Source organism: Falco naumanni, chromosome 7 (assembly GCF_017639655.2).
Source record: "Falco naumanni isolate bFalNau1 chromosome 7, bFalNau1.pat, whole genome shotgun sequence".
In the NCBI taxonomy this organism is placed as follows: Eukaryota; Metazoa; Chordata; class Aves; order Falconiformes; family Falconidae; genus Falco; species Falco naumanni.
Genome location: NC_054060.1, coordinates 59,082,387 through 59,102,721, shown reverse-complemented (window position 1 = coordinate 59,102,721; position 20,335 = coordinate 59,082,387). Strand labels below are relative to the sequence as shown.

The following is a 20,335-nucleotide window of genomic DNA, read 5'->3' as shown; positions in this document are numbered from 1 at the left end:
TTTTCCATGTTGAATTGAATAGAGCTCTGGTGGGTTGACACCAGCCAGCAGCCACTTGCCAGACTCAGTTTAGAAGCAACGTGAGAAAACTGACACACGCAGACAAATACCCCCTTCAGTTTGGTTGTTTGGTTTGGGTTTTTTTAATCACTAAAGCAACTTTATTGGGGTCAGGATTTAAAAAGTTACCATGATTTTACTTCAGTTTTCAATTGCAACCACACAAGTGAAATTTAACAACTTTTTTGAGCCATGTTTCTGATGCGTCAACCTTGGTTTCTCTTTGATGTTGGGTAAAAGAGTCTAGATTTGAAAGAAAAATCTGTGTAGTATTGTTAAGATGCTTTTATTTTGACTCTCTGCCAATATATCTTGCTGCTTGCCTGGAACTTGGGGTTTTTTAAGGTCTACATACAAGTAGCTTGAGTAAAGTGTATACTCGGTAGTTCTGGCAGTGAGCAATTTGAGGGACAGAAGGCAAGCCGATATGCAGTGGCAGGAGGCATAAGTAGCAAAAGAACATGTTTGTTTAAAGGTATTACACAAAGGAAAAACTCCTGCCCTGAACGGCCATGGGGAGCAACCTGTACTGAAAGGGGCTGACCAAAAGGTTGCTCAGAGGTCAGGCTCTCTCCAAAATAACCATGTTCCTGCGTTTCACCATGGCCATGTTTCATATGTTTCGTGGATATTTCTGCAGGCAAATTCTCTGTTCCTCGTCTGAGAGAGATGAAGGAATCTGATTTCTGCAGCAAATCACTGCTGCAAACAGAATTAGTGAAATATTTGTACGTGCATACTTGTTCTCTTAAGTATTGTTTACATCATGAACAATAAGAAGTTTGTTCCTTTCTGATGGCCTGCATGGAAAAGGCTTGTTAACTTCAATCATGTTGTGCTTTATAGAACATGTAATTAATCAAAGGTTGTAGTAAAAAAAGTAAAAAGAAGAATAAATACTGTAAATGGGAAATGACACCACCTGTATTAAAGCAGTAAGAAGTTTAACAGATGTTAGGAATGTACCAAATGGTGGTGGTTCTCTGAAGTTACATCTAAAGATATATCTATAAATAAGCCAAAATGAGAATATGGGCTCAAGCACTGGCCCAAAACCACGTAAACTTTTCAGTTGTTTAATTGCATGGTTCCTTGATACAGTTTGAACTGTGCCAAATGATAGTGTTTGAGATGATGCCCAGACGGTTCGGGTCCTAGCATGTGTAAGGAACTGTTTAAAACAAGCAGTGGGGATGTCGTCTCTGTGCTTCTGGGGAAAGAGGTCAGTGCTGTAGCAGTGAGCCACCGATGTGCCACTCGGTGTTAGACTTGGGGAATGGTTCCTGGCTGGTTTAGTGGGTGTGATCTTAGAAACTTCTCTGTTTCACTAAGCAATCAGATCGGAAGCAAACTTTCTAATACTTTTTTGGGAACACAAAGGCAAGAAGGAAGCAGAGACCTGTACTGCTATTCCCATTCACTGCTTTAACTCTTGTAACCCTGGGTCCTTGCCACTAGCCTCAAGGCTCACAAGCCATCGGCTTTCCCATGCCTCTGTTCTAAGCATATTTTCCTTGCTCTGGTCATCTCCCTTCCTAATCTTTCAAGATTACTTTGGTCACTTCTTTACCTTTCCAATGTATGATTTTGCTTCATCAATCGTTTGTCTTCTTCTCTGTACCTGTGACAGATGGGCTTGACCTAAGCCTGTCTTGGCTAGTGCTGCGAGGTAGGCGGTATCAAGATGGTCAGTACTACTCTATGTTTTCTGACACTTCTTTTCTGGACAACTGAAAGCTGATTGCCTGGGGAAAATAAAAATAAAAGAAAGGAAAGACATTTATTGCCTAGCCTTGCTGTTTGGCTGCCTGGCAAGTGCCAATGCAATCACTGGAAAGGTCTAGATCAGGGGTCCTCAAACTTTTTAACCAGGGGCCCGGCGCACGTATGCAGTGCCAGGCAGTCATCTGCGGCTGCTTGGTTTCCCCCCCAACCCCCGGCAGGGTGTGTGTGTGTGGGGTGAGTGGGTTCTGTAAATACCGGGGGCCAGATTGAGGACCTTGGGGGGCCGTATCCAGCCCGCAGGCCGTAGTTTGAGGACCCCTGGTCTAGAGAGACTCACCATTTCTGAGATGTCTTAAGTGCAGATGTTTCATCATCCTGGAATGAGGCAGAGATACCACTGCTGCTGGCACCAGCTCCTGTTCTTACTCAGATGTTACTACATATATTCTGAATATCTGTAGTTTGAACTTCTATTTAAGCTCCAAAGTTTGTGGTAGTTTTTAGTAACTGTAGTGGTGTATGTGAAGAAAGTCTTTAAATACTGATGTTTTTTACAACAAAACTGTGAAGTCTTGTGGTATTTTCTTTATGCATAAAGGCTGATATTTTCATGATAGCTTTTCACTTGGTAAATCGAGCCTTTAAAAAAATCTCTTGAGTTTTGCAAGTGAGGTAATAGTGACTGCCACAATTAAGTGAGAATTTAGGCAGTCTCTTGGCCAAAAACTATCTGGTTCTCGGTATCATGAATTTGCTGTGTTGTAACCTCTGTAGAGAAAGGAAATCCTGACTTCTAAAAATAAAATGCATTGTTATTTTAAGACTGTAAAAGAAGAAAGTTTTAGTTTGGTTAATATGATTGTTTCAAAAATTTTGTATGTTTATATTTTTATTTTAAAACAGTTGTATTGATGTAAGACTATTTATTTATTTTTACACAAGTCCAGTTTAGGTCAACAAAGTTTTTTGTGTTAGGTCAATGTAACTTCTGTTGTAGCAAGTTAGCTTAGGTCAACAAACATTGTGTGACTCAACTTCTCCACATGCTGTGAAGATATTGTTTAGCCCACAGTCCTTCTGTGTGCTGGATAGTTATCTTTGTGCTGTGAAAGACTTCCAGGTGTTATCAAGGTTCTTGTTGCTATTGCAGTAGTTACTAAGGACTTCTCTAAGAGGAAGGCTTGCAAAAATCTAATTCAGAAGGAAAAAGCAGTTTTCACTAAAAGACATAGTTCAATTTAATGTTAAGAAATAGATCAACGAGGAGTGAAAAAATTAAAAGAACAACTCTCACTACTTCCTAGAATAAAGCAACAGAATCTATACTTTGCAGGAAATGGGCAAAATTGTAGTAACATTAGAAAAAACAGAATTAAAAAGAGGATTTGTTTTGTTTGTTTTGCACCTTTAGCACTGAGAAACTTATCTACCTGTTCTGTTACAAAACCATGACAATTTTAGTATGCTGAATGAAGTATTTCTGCAAAATGATCACAGCATCACACTTTTTCAGCTCTTGGATTGCATTACTAGTGACACTGAAATGAGCATCAATGTTTAGAGTATGTGTTTTCCAGCTTTTCCAGATAAAATTCTTTATATGGAAGAAATTTTCTTCTCATCAGCTTTTCATTTGAGATCTACAGTGCTAATCTTCCAAATACATAATTATTAAACCAAACTGGTGAGAAAGTTGTCTCACCTTTCCTTTTAGTTAATTTCTGTTAGAAATTGTGCTTTACTACAGCAAAGAGGGAGGCTGAATACATTCTCCATTCAGAAAACTATGTGTATGATTCATTAATATTAATTAATAATTGAAACCATCCCAATTCATATTGGAAATATCAAGTCATTTAAGTTCTGTTCCTTTTAATAATAAAGCCATTTGATTGTCATTGGATAGAGTTATAGATATCACCAATGTTTTTCAGCAGTTTGATCCTTGTGTTGAGAACAATCGTTAATAAGACAGCACAGTTATGGATATGCATAGTTCAGCTTGTATCTGCATGTGGATGGACATACGCCACAGATTATTATTTGTATCCATTATACAATGGATAATGGGTTAAATTAATCACTGAATACATGCAATTCGAGGTTCTAGTTAATGAAATTTAATATGAGTCTGCAATTTTTTTTGTAGTGTCATTTGAAATCTATTTAAAAGAAAACCTGGAATTTGCATAGTCATTTGGCTTCTTTACAATTATTGATGAAATATTTTGGTGGATTTTCTTGAGATGTTTGCAGTTGGTAAGTATAAAAGCACTTCCATGGTTGCTTCTGCTTTGGTATCTGTTGAGGAAAGGCTAATGCCAAGCCTCCTTTTGCTGTGTGTTTTATGGATAATCTGCCTCTATAGTACCTACAAGCTGGGCAATACCAAATTATTACTTGAGAACCTGATCAGCAGGGTTTTTTTCAGCTGAAAAAGGTATTTATATATATATTTAAGTCTTATGGGTAGATAACGGTTATGTGATATTCTCAGGAAATGAAAGAAGCACACAACTTCAGTCTGCTTATGGGTGACTTCAAGTGCTAGTACTGTTTCCTGTTTTTACCGTAAAAGCTGCTACAGTATCATATAAAACGTGTTTTATATAAACATTTAGACAGCAGTTATTTAAGGCTCAATGTTTGGAATGAAAGTCTGTCATGCTTTTCCCAAATAATTCACTTCTATTGTGCTAACATTACTGTACATGTAAGGAAAAACTACTGGCATAATATGAGACAAGCGTTATTGAAAAGGGCAAGACTGGCAATGCTAAAACTGACATTTAGGTCTTGGTTGCTGAAATTTTTAGAAGTAAACCTTAGGATAATTGCACCTCTTGAGAGGCAATATTACAGTCTGTGAATTATTGTTGCATCTACATTCAGTAAATATTAATAGTTTAAAAGTTAATAAACTAACAAATTTAAATCACTCTTACCCAACAATAAATTGATTATATTCACAATTGTAATACACTTTTAATCACTACAAACAACACTGATGAATGCTATCTTGTTAATAGAGTATTTAATTGTAAATTTTCCACATTTTAAAGTGGACAAGTAAAAAAATAACTTGGAGCTTGATCCAGAAACATTGTCTTGCTGAAACTTCAAACAAACCTCTGCAATGCACAAAACCTGTGTTTTAATCAGAGATAATCTCTAAATTACAAGTTTTCCTCATCAAGCTGTCTGAAATAAATTTGACTACTGTGATATAATTATTTCTCTGCAATGCTATATTACGTTATATGCTATATTACGCTAATGGCTGAAACCTTTTATCATGCAGACTTATATATGTGTGCTTATAAATAGTCACACTGATCAGTAGTAGTCAATTTGTCAGTCAGTTCAGTGCTGCTCTACAGGACACAAAATCTGGATCTTCCTTGAAGTTTTAATCCTGGTAAACAGTGAGTTTATTTCTTGCCAGAATTTTGTTTCTTCATGGGACTGACTAATTTTTATTTTTTTTTTAAATGTCATTGTCAGTATAATGAAAACCAGTATATTGTGTTTCCATTTTTTTGCTTTGAGATATTACCTTTGCAGTAGTTTTCAGACAGTGTACAGTAATATCCCCCTGGTATGTTACAGACTGCTTGTCAGTAATACAGAATGAGGGAACAACACGGTGCTTTCACTGGAAGTCCATTGCACTGAGAGAAACATAATAATGAAGGGTGTCTACATAGCAAGGCTGGGCAACATTAACTGCTCTTAGAGCAAAGCTAATACTTGTACATCTTCTTAAGATAGTTTATATTTAAATATTTCCAAAAAAATTCTTGTATCAATTACCTTTGATTTAGTAAATGAATGAACAAAACCTGTGGATGTATAATACGGAGTTTCCTCTGTATAACGACAGTTTTACTGAGGGCAGTCATGCCAACATTGGCATTTTTTTGACCTAATGTCACTGAGGATAGACACATACACGATATTGCTTGTGGACAGATGGACAGAGAGACTTGTACTTAATAAATAAATAATATAAACGTTTGTAATATGCATTTAGCCATACTCTTGATCAAAACTGTCCCCATTTGTACTAGATAGTAGATAGTAAATTTTTCAGCATCATGATCTTAGGTTAGATGACTTTATCTGCTTTATCCTTCTATCCGGACATAGAAAGATCAGCTGTCAGATTCCTGATACTTGTTTAATTTGTTCTGTTTAAAACCTATCCAGTAATAGAGATTCCCTTTCTTAGGTAAACAGTAAGTTTGGTGTGGTGGTTTTTTTTTTTTTTTTTTTTTTTTTTTTTTTTTTTTTTTTTTTTAATTCTTACCCTTGCAAAGCTTTCCTTGTCTCCAGTCTAATCCCCTGTATTGTAGCCCTTCCTGTGTTTTAGATTAGCAAATCTTTAATGTTCCATGCAGAGAAGAAACAGATTATTCCCTTCCTATTGGCACATCTTCTATAAATTTAAAGACCAATCCTAGACAGAGACTGCATGTGTCTAGGCTAAGGAACCTCCCTTTCTATGGAGAATATCTGTAACATGGTGTATGGGAAAGAGCGGCTGGGAAGCTGCCCGGGGGTGAAGGGACCTGGGGGTGGTGGCTGATGGCCGGCTGAACATGAGCCAGCAGTGTGCCCAGGGGGCCAAGAAGGCCACCAGCATCCTGGCTTGTATCCCACACAGTGTGGCCAGCAGGACAAGGGCAGCGATTGTCCCCCTGTACTGGGCACTGGTGAGGCCGCACCTCGGCTCCTGTGTTCAGTGCTGGGCCCCTCACTGCAGGAGGGACATTGAGGTGCTGCAGCGTGTCCAGGGAAGGGCAACGGGGCTGGGGAAGGGTCTGGAGCACAAGTGTTATGAGGAGCGGCTGAGGGACCTGGGGGTGCTTAGCCTGGAGAGGGGGAGGCTCAGGGGGGACCTTATCGCTCTCTACAACTACCTGAAAGGGGGTTGTAGTCAGGTGGGTGTAGGTCTCTTCTCCCAGATAACGAGCAGCAGGACAAGAGGAAACAGCCTCAAGTTATGTCAGGGGAGGCTTAGACTGGATATTAGGAAAATTCCTTCACTGAAGGAGTGGTGAAGCACTGAACAGGCTGCTCAGGGTGTTGTGTCACCATCCCTGGAAGTATTTAAAAGATGTGTAGATATGACAGGTAGGGACATGGTTTTAGTGGTGGACTTGGCAGTCCTGGGTTAATGGTTAGGCTTGATGATCTGAAAGGGCTTTTCCAGCCTAAATGGTTCAATGTTTCTGTGATGATTCAATAATCTTCCTAATGGTCTTACACATCCCTCATAAATTATCCTTAAGCAGCAAAGTTGAAAGTATAAGTTTTGAAAATAAAAATAAGGCCCTTAAAAGGATTCACACTGCATATTGGGTATTTGCTTCAATGGTAGTTGCATTCCTTCTTATTTGTGTTTTCTTTTGATTTATTTTTTTTCTAGGTGATTTTTATTAAAAAGTACTCTCAGCTTTTCCAGAACTTCAGTGTCTATGGGGAACCAGGTTTTCAGCTTGCCCTCAGATGTGCTAAACTTTTCATTCCTAGACTAAATACATTTTGTAGTTTTAAGTGTCTTAGAAGCATGCTGTCCAATATTTCTTCTCTTTACGCTGGAAAGCATCTAATAAATAACATCAAGACTGGGAACAGACTGACATTAATACAGAAATTTTGCTGAATTTGCAAATCTGGAACCTTGACTTCTTTGTAAGTGATATAAATCATGTTAGAGCACTGGTCCTTCTATTAAAAGAATAAAAAAGGTGGGGAAAAGGGGGCACACTTTAAATACACAGCTAAACGGTGGCAGTTTAACAGCTTATCATGTTGCAAAGGTCATTTATCCTCTTTCAGTTGTAAACTAATGCACCTTAGATTAAACAGCACTGAAAGCAGTTTAAGATGATGTATTTTGTTTCACACTTGGAGTAGACAAACAACATGTATGTGGACAGTTGTGATGTCTTAATGACTACTGATGATTTGTTAAGCATCCAGAAATAGATCCTGTTCCTGAACTGGATGTGAACAATTTTCCACTCTCCTGATTCTTACAGAAATACTGCATTTCCTCATTATAACAATTACAACGACCATTTTACTCCTTGTAATTCCACTTTCAGCAGCTATTATATGGAAACAAGGGCTTTTATGAGCATTGGGAATTTAGATCCAATACTGATAGTTTTAGTTAGCTTAGCTTTAGTTGTATTTTGTCCTATATTTGAAAAAAAACCAACCAAACAACCCACAACTATTTATAGTGTTGTAGTACAAAGCAATGTGGCTGCTTTTTGTTTACTTTTGTTTGTGCATGTCAACATTATTGTTGGCAGGAATAAGCTTAGCCGAGGGAATATTTTTGTCACTGTTGCAACAGTTGGTCCTTACACAATGTTTTATTTGAAGAATCGCACCATCAAAATGGCTTTCTTGGCATGAGAGTAGTTAATCTGGGGAAAACTAACTCAAACCCAGAAGATAATTGTTGGATATAGTGTGCTAGAAAATGTTGTGATTGAATTTATTTTTCTCTAAAGAATATAATAAACGATAAGTCAAAATACACATATTTATGTACACATATATGTAATACAGGAAATACTTTTATAGGTAGAAAAGAGCCAGTTTGAAAAGAGCAAATGGAATGAGAATGTAAAGGTCATAATGAGTTTAGAGAGAAATGCCTGTAGTATCTCTAAAATCCGATGAAATGAGAAAATTCTTTGTTTGAAAAGGATCAGCAGTGCCCATTCTGAAAGTTATTTTTAATTTTTCACTGCCTTTGTAAAAGAAAATTCTTATTCTTGTGACATTGCCATCAGGCTTGTATAGTGTAGCAAGGTAGGAATCTGTTTAATTAAAATGATAATCCCACCAGGATTACTTTCTTATTCATGTTCTACATTTGAAACATGTAGAAGATGAATCTGCCAGCTCAAGTGGTGGAGCGAGGGAAGAGCTTGTCAGGCTGTGGAGCACCATGACACAGGCATCTGAGAGGCTCCATGCTTTAAAGCTTAAAAAAAAAAAAAGCAAGCATAACTTTCTTGGGATACTTGGATAGGTTCTGAAGCTTCTAGAAATCAGTAATGAATATATTGTTTTAAAGTACTTTTTGTTGGCTTCCTTATGTGCTGCATTCTTTTCAAAGTAATTATAACCTCAAAACCTGCCAGTTTATCTCTTGCGCTATGCTTATTGTGATTTTTTTCACAGCATGTTGATAAAACTCCCGAATAATACATAGAGTAGTTCAGTCACGTAAAATTGAGTTGAATCTTTTGTTTAAGAAAAATGGTTTCTTGGCAGTGTTTTCAAAACAATATCTTAGTTCTTTAAACTGGGAATGTGAAAAAAAAATTAACTCACATTTTTGTGCTGCAGCAAAAAAAGAACTGGGAAAAAATGTTGCTTAGTTATAACGTCTATGTTTTTTTTTTATTATTTTTTTTTAGTTTCAACAGGATGTAATCCCTTTTCAAAGCTCCACTTTCTTTGCATTGAAATAAATGATTATTATTAAATTTGAGAATGTTGTTTTATGTGTCTAGTACCTTAAGTTAGTATGTGCCTAGTAACTTTACTCTCAAGACATAGGTATTTCTTAATGAGTTCTCTTTCAGGGGTTACTTCTTAGGCAGAGCTGAAAAATATTTCTTCTGGCCTCAAGGCATCTTTTTGGCGGTAATCTGGAGAGAGATCATGGAATAATATAGGCTGGACGGGACCTCCATAGGTCATGTAGACCAAACACCTGCACCAGGAGTGTCTAATTAGATCACCTGGCCCAGGAACTTGTCTTTGAAAAAGTTATCGGCAGTGGCTATGGAAGTGCAAGAGAAATAAATGCATTCCTAGTGGATATCACATTGCTTACAGAGGAGGAGAAAAGCAAACAACTGACTTGCCTGGGGGAAAAGCCCTTTTCAGAATATAGTGATGAATAATGTCATATATGAAAAAATACATATTCTATTTGATACTTGTCTGAGGAATGGTCCAATCTTTCCTCAAAAATTAATGTTATATTAATTGTATTTTACAGTTATGTGTTTTACACTGTAGTAAATTCTTACGGGTTTGTATTTGCAGTTTCCCGAATGTGGTTTCTACGGAATGTACGACAAAATTCTGCTCTTCCGCCATGACCCTACCTCTGAGAACATTCTCCAGTTAGTGAAATCAGCTGCAGATATCCAAGAAGGAGACCTAGTTGAAGTTGTCTTATCAGGTAACTAAAAAACAATGAAAAGTACTGTCATGCTTTTGCAGCCAGAAACATCCACAGTATTTTTGTTCTAATTAGGATTCAAGAGAAAGGAAATTTTATTTGCATGGACTTTCACCTATGCTGGGTTAAAATCTTTCTCAGGTTTATATAGGCATATTATACCTATTAATTATTTTTTTTCTTCCTGTTCCACTGTATACTTTTAAACAACCTTATTTTGTCCATATTACTATTTAACAGCAGGTTAATATTAATAAACAAACAAAAAATTGAAATAATGTATATTCTGCGGTTTTAGAGGAAAACATCATCCTGTATGGCTGCCTAACCCTTTTCAAAGAAGCACAGTAAAAATGAAATATAGCAATTAACAACAAAATACAATAGATTTTTTAATGTTTACTTAATTAACAAAGTATGTTGAAAATTAGGATTGATCTTCACGTATCTCGCATAAAGTATCAACAGTTTAATATTTGATTGAATAGAGTCTAAATTTTTCTGTTAGTTGATGCAGTCAGTTCATACTTACCCGTGGAGAGGAATTCTCAAGACCATTCTTCCTAACAGTGACCTGGATCCTTTCAAAGTAAGGAGGTTTGGCTTTTATGTTGTATGAAGTGCCATGAAAATGTCCACTGGAAATAGGAATAACTGCTTTTTCAGAGCCCTGCATTAACAGTGCCTGCCAGGACTGCTCTGACTCTTTACATGTTTTATTTTTAAAACTAGAAAAGGAAAGGAAGAAAAAAAATTAACTACTAGGTAGGGAAGCAAATAAAATTATAGAAGTATATATTTTTTTATGGATGGCTGTCCAAGAGGAGTTCTGGATGCTTCTTGTACAGGACTATTGGTTATGTGACAGGTATAAATGATGGTATGGAAGCTGAAAAGGTGGAGCAAAAGAAATAACTGTTTAGGCCTAGGAAATACAAAAGTCAGAGGAGACAAGTTGATTATGTAAGTCCATGCAAAGCCAGAGAATGAAAGTTATAGTCTGAAGGTGACTAGCAGGTGAAGGGGTGTAAGAAAAGTATGAGTGAACCATGAGGTCAAAGTCCAACATTTTGGAGGCAATGAAATGACAAATGGATTTAAGGAGCATATTTGGCCAGCAGAGTGGCCATAAGGAGCGGTTTACTCTAACTGAAGTAGGAAATAAGCAGATATTATCTGACTGGAACATTGAGGACATCTGGGGATGCCATTAGGTGTCAATAGGACTTGTCAAAAGCTTAGATGTAAGAAGGGATGAGGTATGTGACTAGGAATAGTGCAAAGTTTACAAGGATATGCAGTAGAGTGAATGCTGGACTTGTAAAGATCTGAAGGTTGTATTTGATAAATAAAACCTAGAAGATAGCTGAAGGGCTTTGTATTTGCAGTTGGAATATGCAGTTAGAGCAATCTGGAAAGATGTTTAAAAATAGGGAGACATGTATGTCATATAAAGTAGAAATTGAATCTATAGAAGAATGTAGGGTTAGTGAAGAGAAAGCCAAAGTCCTAATGGATGCTGAGAAGTGTGGAGGTAAGAGTTAGGTCACATTATCTAAACCAACTAAGCATTTAAATACAGCTTTCTTGTATAGGATCCTATTCCATACTCTTTGATTAGGATAGTAAGAAGTACAATAAAGGATAATGAAAGTAATTCCTGTAAGTCATCATTCATCTTTTCCATATCAGGAAACAAATTTTCCCCTTTTGAAAAGGTTCCAGTAACCTCTATTTCATATTTCCTACAAAAAATAATCACTCCAGGTTGGTAAATCAGATGCAATGGGAAAAAAATCAGCAAGGAATTTAGTACTTCACTTGATGTATTGTTTGTGTGCTTTTGAAATGGAGACCACATATCTTCCAGTTCACCAAAATTAAGCAAGTAGCTGTTTAAATCTTCAAGAGCAGCACTTTATGCAGTACTTGCAAGTGATAAGAACATTATTTAAGAACATTAAACTTTGTTTAAGAACATTAGGGAATTTATAGTTTTATTTTTTTACGTGAAGCATCTCTCCATGAAAGTGGTCAAGCATAAGCATCTCTGCAGTATTTAGAGGAAGGCTATTAAACCAGCACTGTGTGAAAATGTGGGTGGTAGCGACAATTGCCCAAGATCCATCTATTTTTTCCTCTCATCCTCCAGCTTGGAGTATACATTGCTGGCTGAAGCCTTGGAAATTTTAGTATCACAAAGTATTGTTGTACTTTGTTTTACTGTGTTCTACTGACAAATTTTAGCTAAAGGCAAATCACTAAAGTGTACTATTATACTTTTCCCAGTAATTCTGTTAATGCAGTTGTTAACACTATTGGTCAGCTGTATCATTTTATGTAGTTTTATTTATGATGAACTCATGAAAGAAATTTGTTTATTACCTTGTTGTTGATTTATGTCATTTCTGTGATGGACTGTTTCCCTTTTGCAATTCACTGACTGTATTATTGCGCAACTGTAGTATGATGGGTTGTGCAACTGTGTCGTCATGTGCTGAAAAAATAAAGATAAAAACTTTAGAGGAATCCAAATATTTTAGAAGGTCGTTCTAATGGAGGAAATTAATAGATTAAGAAAAATGTATCTTGAATAAACTTGCAGTGCAAAACACATGTAAGATTATGATGTATTAAGAACGAAGTATATTGCAGTTTTTTGCATAGTTTCACAGTTCTATAGGAAGTAGAGTGTGATCATACTTGCATAGTCATAGCATTTCTGAGTCTTTAATTCTTGATTTCATTAATTTGTATTCAGTGAAATCAATTAGTAGTTCTAATCTCTGAGAATAATTTTTGTTTCAATTTTATCATCCTATAGGCTTTAGTTAGTAATAAAATTAGTTTCTTTCTTTCTCTTGGCTTGGGTTGGGTTGGGTTTTTTGTGTCCTGTCCACATCCCTCCCAATTCCCCTCCTCCCCTTCTCCCCCTGCCCACCCCCCAGTATATCTGAAGCTACTTCTGGGAAATATAAGGAAGAAGTATTACTATCTCTTTGACCAACCACCAGTCCATGGCTAAAAGCAGTTTCACATGTTATTTTGAGGGTGCCTAATTTCTGTCATCTTAACTACAGCCATCACTCATGTCCTGAATAGAATGAAGTGCCTTTTTTTACTTACAAGTAAAGGTTGAGGAATCTTAAGACTCTTCTGGCAAGGTATACTGGTTTCTTAATTCCATATGGTCCAAAGACTATGACTTTGTTTTCATGGTTTTTATTGAACAATTGAATTAATAATTTTTCTCCTCTTTGCCAAAAGACTGGAAAGTCTTCCTTGGGCCTTTCCTTCCTTAGGAATGAAAAATTTTTATTTAGTTCTTATGTAAATAAATGTCTATTTATAGTATTTTATATCAGCAAAGCTGACGGAGTATTCTTTTTAAAAGTAGCATCAGAGGCAATAGATTTAGAATAGTACAGAGTACTTAAAAAAAATTGTAGCCCTAAGTAGTGATAATGCTATCAAATAATCAAGTTCACATAATGTTCATCCAATATGTTTGGTGCATACCAGAAATGTGCTCTGACCCTGTGCAAAAGATGGCAAAAAATTTATTTTTAGGTTATGATTTAGATTAGTTTATTATTTAGGTTAAGTCTGTGGGTTTTTTTGTCTTAAGAGGCCAGAACTGGACACTATACAGTACTCAAGAGTGACCACATGATGACATTGGTCAGCACTTACAGAGCAGCTGTCAGGCCCCATGGATTTATGTATCTCCACTTTGCTTAAATGTTCCTTAATCTCGTTCTGCTTTGCTGGATGTAAATCTTACTTGCTCCAGACTTTCCCTCTGGTTTCAAGGATCTGGGATTTCTGAAGGCTGGAGTTGCCAGTAAAGACTGAGGTGAAGGCATGGAGTACCTTGGCCTTTTCCATAGCCTTTGTCACCAGGAAGCCTGTCCCATTCAGCAACAGGACGACATTTTCCCTTGCCTTCCTTGTGCTGCTTTAGTTAAGAAGGTGAAGCTTACTGTTCCTTCATATTTGATCGAATGGTATTCTCTCTTAATCTTGCGGAAATCATTATAGCACCATATGGTGAAATGGGACTGAAAAGAGATTACAAGCATGCACCTCAGATGCTTTAAGTCAGTCTGTGTTGTAACATGTGTGAATATTAGTTGTTCTTTTTCACCTTCGCTTTTTTCTTCCATTGCCCGAGTTCTTGTGTGAGTCAGTGCTCTGCTCTTGAACTATTCTACTGTGGTGGGCATGGCCACATAAGAAATCTGACTTATGTAGGGTATTAATTATGTCTTTCACTCCTGTTATATTTTAAGAAACAAAACTGAGAAAGAGAATTAATATCCTTTAACAACAGTTCTTCAACATTTTCATTCCAAAAATTGTTTTTGTAAGGATGACTTCAGTTAACCTTTATCGAGCCATCATATCACCACAGATCATCAAAATACATTTCTAGGTCCTCTGAATAAGTCATGGTTTAACTCTGGCCAGCAACCAGGCCCCACACTGCCGCTCGCTCACTCTCCCCACAATGGGATGGGGAGAGAATCAGAAGAGTAAAAGTGAGAAAACTCGTGGGTTGAGATAAAGACAGTTTAATGGGTAAAGCAAAAGCCCCACATGCAAGCAAAGCAAAACAAGGGATTAATTCACTACTTTCCATCGGCAGGCAGGTGTTCAGCCATCCCAAGGAAAGCTGGGCTCCATCAGCCTTCCTGGACCACTTGGCCCCTCAGGACTGTCTTCCAAGGGACTCTGTCAACCAGACTCTTAAAGAGGCCAAAGTTGTTGTCCCTCTGGAAGCCCAAGGTAGAGGTTCTGCTGACTCTCCTCCTTACTCCTCTGAAAACTGAAATCTCTTACCATCTCGTGATCGCTATGCCCAAGGCGCCCTCCAACCACCCCATCACCCACCAGTCCTTCCCTGTTTGTAAACAGCATGTCCAGTGGGGCATCTCCCCTGGCTGGCTCACTGACCAGCTGCGTCAGGGAGTTATCTTCCACACACTCCAGGAGCCTCCTAGACTGCTGATTCTCCGCTGTGTTGTATTTCCAGCAGACGCCCGGTAAGTTGAAGTCTTCTGTGAGAACAAGGGCTAGCGATCGTGACGCTTCTCCAAGCTGCCTGTAGAATGTTCCATCTGCCTCTTCATCCTGGTTGGTGGTCTGTACCACTATAGCAAAAGATCAGCCATGCAGCCACAGTACCTGTTCCAATATTAGAATATTATAGGACTGGGAATGGTTTCCCCCCCCAGCTGCGCGTGAATTTTAACATTGTGGAAATTGCTGGATTTAGTTAGAATCTTCTAACTAAATGGTTAATCTACTACCAGTTTAGTGTTTTTCACTAGACAACACTGTGCTTGGAAGACTTGCTTTCTCTCTAAATGCAAAAGGCAGCAAATGAAACTCGTAATACACCGTGGCCTGACTGATGATCGTTTACACTCACCTTCAGTCAGATATCTGAAGTTATATGAGAAATTAAATACATTTCCTCCATAAACACGCAAGAGCACCAGTGTCTTCCCACAAATGAGCCCTAACTAAATGCAGCAATTAATTTCCGCAGTGTTGAAATTCCTGTGTCATGGAAGGGAGGAAAGTATTCCCAGTTCAGCAACACTGGAGAAGAGAAAGAACTGTGGAAATAGTCTAGTGTTCAGGGAGGTATTCGAAATAGTGCTGGCAGTTTTTAATGGAAATATATTCAGACATAGTTTCAAAGTATTATAAATTTTGGCAATAGTGTATCACAAATTAGCTGAAGATGGGTTATCTCTGCTTTATTTTAAAAAAAACAACAACAACCCACACCTAAATATGGGACCATAAGAATTTTTTTCATGATACTTCATAATCTGGATATGCCTTGAAAATGTGTTTTGAAAGGAGGAAAAACCTCTCTGAAAACAGGAGAGATTGGCCTTGACCACTACAGTGGAGAGTATTGAGTGCTTTGCACTTGAGCCGTGGGAAGGACAGAAGAAATACAATCAGATGCTTTTGTTGAACTGATTGAAGTATTTGATTTCTAGCTTACATTACAAATATTAAACAGAACATACTTTCTGAAGTTCTGTAAATTCAAGGTATATTTGTGCAATTGTTTTTGAATGTTGTGTCTGAAAGAGGCAGTAAAACATAGTGTTACTGCTACAGCTTTGTTGCTGAAAACTCGTTTGCTGTGGGTAAACGTCCCCTGAGGCATTGGTATCTGATGTTGAGAGCCATACTGATCCAATGCTTTCATTTTTTTATTGTACATGTCAATAAACCATCAGGGTAGAGAAAGCTGAACTGTCAGCCCTAGTGCTATGGGTTTATACACTGAGTTCATACCCTAACACTATGCATTTTCTAATTTTCACTGTAGCTGACTTCGTTACAAGGTCTTTTATAAAGGTTGGACAACCTGTGATTAATTTCCTTTTCTTATTGTACTTATGTTCTTGGCAGTTTAAGGAATAATAAATATGATCATTTTCTAGTTTAGAGCTTACATTACAGGTCCTTGAAATATAGGAGAATTTATCTAGAAAAATATATATTTGAGAGGAGTTGCTCACTGTAGCTGAAGCACTTTAGCCCATTTCAGGAAAAAAAATTGTACCTGTGGACATCATACAGTATAACCGACACAGTTTGTGGTAGAGCTAGAGGGTTTTGGTGAAACACAAGAAATTTAATCAGCTCTGAATGCAGCACCTGCTGTGCTTTGATATTGATAATGAACATTATTGCTTGTATTTTGCATTGGTGCATTATTCAGTAGGATTTTAGTGGAGTGTAAGAATCACATAACTCGCTGAACAGATGTTCTGTGTCTGTCTGCTGGCTGGTCCACAGGACATAAGCACAGGTTATTGCAGCCAGTCAGATAAATTGTTGTTCAGTGCCCATATAGATTCTGGCTTTTTGGAAGTGAAAGGTCGGGCATTGTGATGAAAGTGGAGGCAAAAGGCTACGTCGAGTTACAGATACAGTCAGCTGCACACTGAAAGAGGAAAAGAGAACTTTCATTATGAACGTTAGTGGCCCTCATAAATAGTTTTATTTTTACCTCTTATATTGTTTTCTTCCTTTCATTTTACGTATTTTTTAAAATACCTGTTTTAACACTTTATTTAAGTTGACTACATGGTATTCTGATAGCGTTTGTATAGGAGGTACGGGGGCACTTCAGAAGTGTATGAAACCCACAAATTTGTATGTTGAACCCTGCTGGTCCGTTAGGCTGCACTCCAGGGCATTCATTGACCAGTATCACTAATACCATTCTGTCAGTAATATATTGCTTGCCATGTTGCTGTTAGAATTCTTAGCTGTGAGCTTTCTATTTCATTTCGTCTTCAAAATGTTAGAAAACTTCTGGTCTCCTGATGCACAAGAGAGGAAAGTCCTTTACTAGTGCTGTGGAAGTCTCCATTAATGTGTTCGTTGAATCCGACACCTAGTTAAATTGCAGTTCAGACCAAAAAAGGATCCAAATCTTTGGAGAAATGATGTTATCATGTTATATTTGTAGGAAGGGGTCCTTTTGATTAGAATACTCTCAAAAAATTAGTAGGCAGCCCAAACCAGGAAGCAAGGTATAGAAGCTGCAATCAAAGCTATGATCAGAGATGGCTGTAAATGAGCAGTCAGTCATTCATAAACACTGAAAGGAAGAGAAACCAGAAGTTGTATCTTTGTAGGTGTCTCTCTCTAAAGTGCAATCTTACTGTTTGCTCAAGAAAAGGAAGTACATTTATGTGAGGTGAGCTTAAGCTGAAAAGTGTTCTTCAGTCTTGATGTGATTAAGTAGTAGCTGCTGCAAACTTCGACTGAACCTATGAAGAAGTTGCTTTCATGTTCCACTTACGAAATAAAGGATGCAAATCGCCAAGATAACATAATGTAAAATTCACAGTAGATTTGAGCAGAATGGAATGTGCTTGCTCTGATAAACTCACTTCTTTAAGTTTAACTCCTAGTTTTTGAAGCTCTTTGGTATTCTTCTGACTAGCCTTTAAAAATGATTTATTTATTATTGCCATTAATGCCAATAAAGAGATAATAATGATTGAGAGGTACAGTCCTTCATATCCTTTCTTTCTTGAGAAGTTAAATACTTAGAAGCTTTTACATTAGTTATTACATGAGATCTGGGTTGTAGATGAGTTAACCTCTTTCTAAAATGAAGGGTGCGCTGACGTTACTGTTTCAAGCTGTCTGTAGGTACAGCCGCCACCACTTTGTCTGTGAACTTGTGACCTTTTTGCGATGAACTATATTTACCATTTTTCCTTTAAATGGAAACACAGACTCTATAGAACAAGCTGACAAATGAGAGTTGCTGTGGCTCTGTACTTCTGTACTCAGATTCTTTGGGCGCCCTGTTTTTTGAGGATTTCAAGGAAACAGTTACTTTAGATGCCTTCAGACTTACATTCTTGGCAGCCTAGTTTATGTCCTACACTATATCTTGTTCATCAAAGTTTATTAAAAACTGCTGTGTAAACTTGTTGTTTTTTCATGTTATATACAGCAAAAAACCAATTTTATATTTACAGTTTTAATATGAGTTTGATTATAAAAAATCTGTCTAGTTTTACTGGGGCAAAATTACATAGGGGTGTAAGAAGTTTTTGCCCACTGCTGGAAGGCAGATGATGAAACATCAGCATCTTGTGTGAATTAGTGTAACGTACTTCATTTGCTTGCTGTGAGCACTTGTGCTCAATCTGGCAGGATTCCTGTAGCAAGAAAGTCAAATAGCAGTGATTTTATGTTTCCTTGCTGAGCTGATGAGGGCAGGAATTGATCCAATGCTTTTGTGAAGAAGCTGTTTCTGTTTTAATATCACATAGGTGTTACACCACCTGATCGTGCGATGCAGACATTTTATTTGGATTCAATATCATATGGTCTTGTATATGATAAAATACATTGAACTGAATAAAAGCTGTGGATAACTATACCATTATAGTACATGCTGTGTATCAACAACTAGATTGTAATTTTTGTTTGACTGCCACTTCCTTGAGATGAACATTATGATGTTATAGCTTTGGACATCATTTTATAGTACTTATGTACTTGGTCACAGTTTGTGATTTTGTTTCGTTGTGATTGAAAAGCATCCTTCTTTTGGTGATCTATGGCTATCTATGTTAACACACTGTTTTTCTGGTGTTTTTGAGAAATACAACTATCTTTTCTCTGTCCTGTCTAAGATGATATCTTTTAGATTATTCTTCTTCTATGTTCTTTTAATTGTCTCCAGCTGTCATCTTTTTTTCTTATGTCTTTAGAGGTAAGGCTCATTACTGATCAGGTTAAAGTGGATTGACTTTGTATCCCTCACTGTTGGCCTACATTGTTCTGGGATCATGAATTTCAGATAGATGACTTGTAAATTCTTAAGACTGAAAGGTTCTTTCCTTCTTTCTTTGTTTTACCTCATTGTCTTTTCTTCAGCTCATATATGTTATAGTTGTTACCTTCTGGATACAGACTTCAAAATTTGTATTTTTTCTGCGTCAGCAGAATCTTTCAGAACTCCCCCTCCTGTCTTGCCTTACCATTCTTTTCTTTCTGCTGCAGGAGGAAGTAGGTAAAAGTAGGATGAAAAAAGTAGATCTCCTGTCAACATCACTTCCTTATGTTCTCTGGCAGCATCATCAACAGTACATGCTGTGTAAATGATATGCAACAGGCAAATGTTGGTAGAGAAGCAGTTAAATGTGTCAGCTTTGCTTCTAGCGCTCTTACAGCAATATTGGTCATGCTAGTTGTTCTTCTGTATGGACTTTTCTGTATGTTGTTAGTATTTAATGATTATTTCAGAATCATTCAGAAAACATGAAATAATTGCAAGATTTTGTGAACGTGATTTGCAAGTGTATTGCTAGCCATGTATTTCTTCATAGGAACAAAATAATCTTTACGTTTTTAAGCTTTTTGAACTCTTAATAATTTCTTGCTCATGTCAAGATTCTAGATGTCATTTTAAAATCTTGATTAGTTGGTAATAATAAACAATGTCATCTTGTATTTATTAAAAAATTAAACTAAATGTTGGAAAAAATACTATTGGTAGAGAGGATGAACACAAAATCCTTCTCTCAGGACAGGTCCTTTTCATGAGAGGTCACTGTTCCTCGGTAAGCTTCCTACAGTGTACACCTTTAATTGTCCGATTTTCAGAGTTAATATATTTTCAATTTATTTGTGTGCTGTTTAATGAAAATGTCAAGTTTTGTGTTCAGTTGAGATAGCATATTTGGTCTTCCAGAAGTCATACAAACACTTTGTTTTCCAAAGGCTCATGAAGAAACTGTTCTTTCATGAAAGAAGAGG

The 20,335-nt window shown here is 37.1% G+C and overlaps 1 protein-coding gene across 5 annotated transcripts in view; it reads left to right on the top strand.

Annotated features, from left to right (window-relative positions):
* The window catches only part of PRKD1 (protein kinase D1), a 144,674-nt gene that overhangs the window by 64,825 nt on the left and 59,514 nt on the right, over positions 1-20,335 (top strand). For all 5 annotated transcript variants that reach the window (XM_040601455.1, XM_040601453.1, XM_040601454.1 and 2 more), the window contains exon 2: positions 9,871-10,009. In XM_040601455.1, coding sequence (XP_040457389.1) covers positions 9,871-10,009 — 139 coding nt within the window. The remainder of the gene's footprint in view (positions 1-9,870; positions 10,010-20,335) is intronic.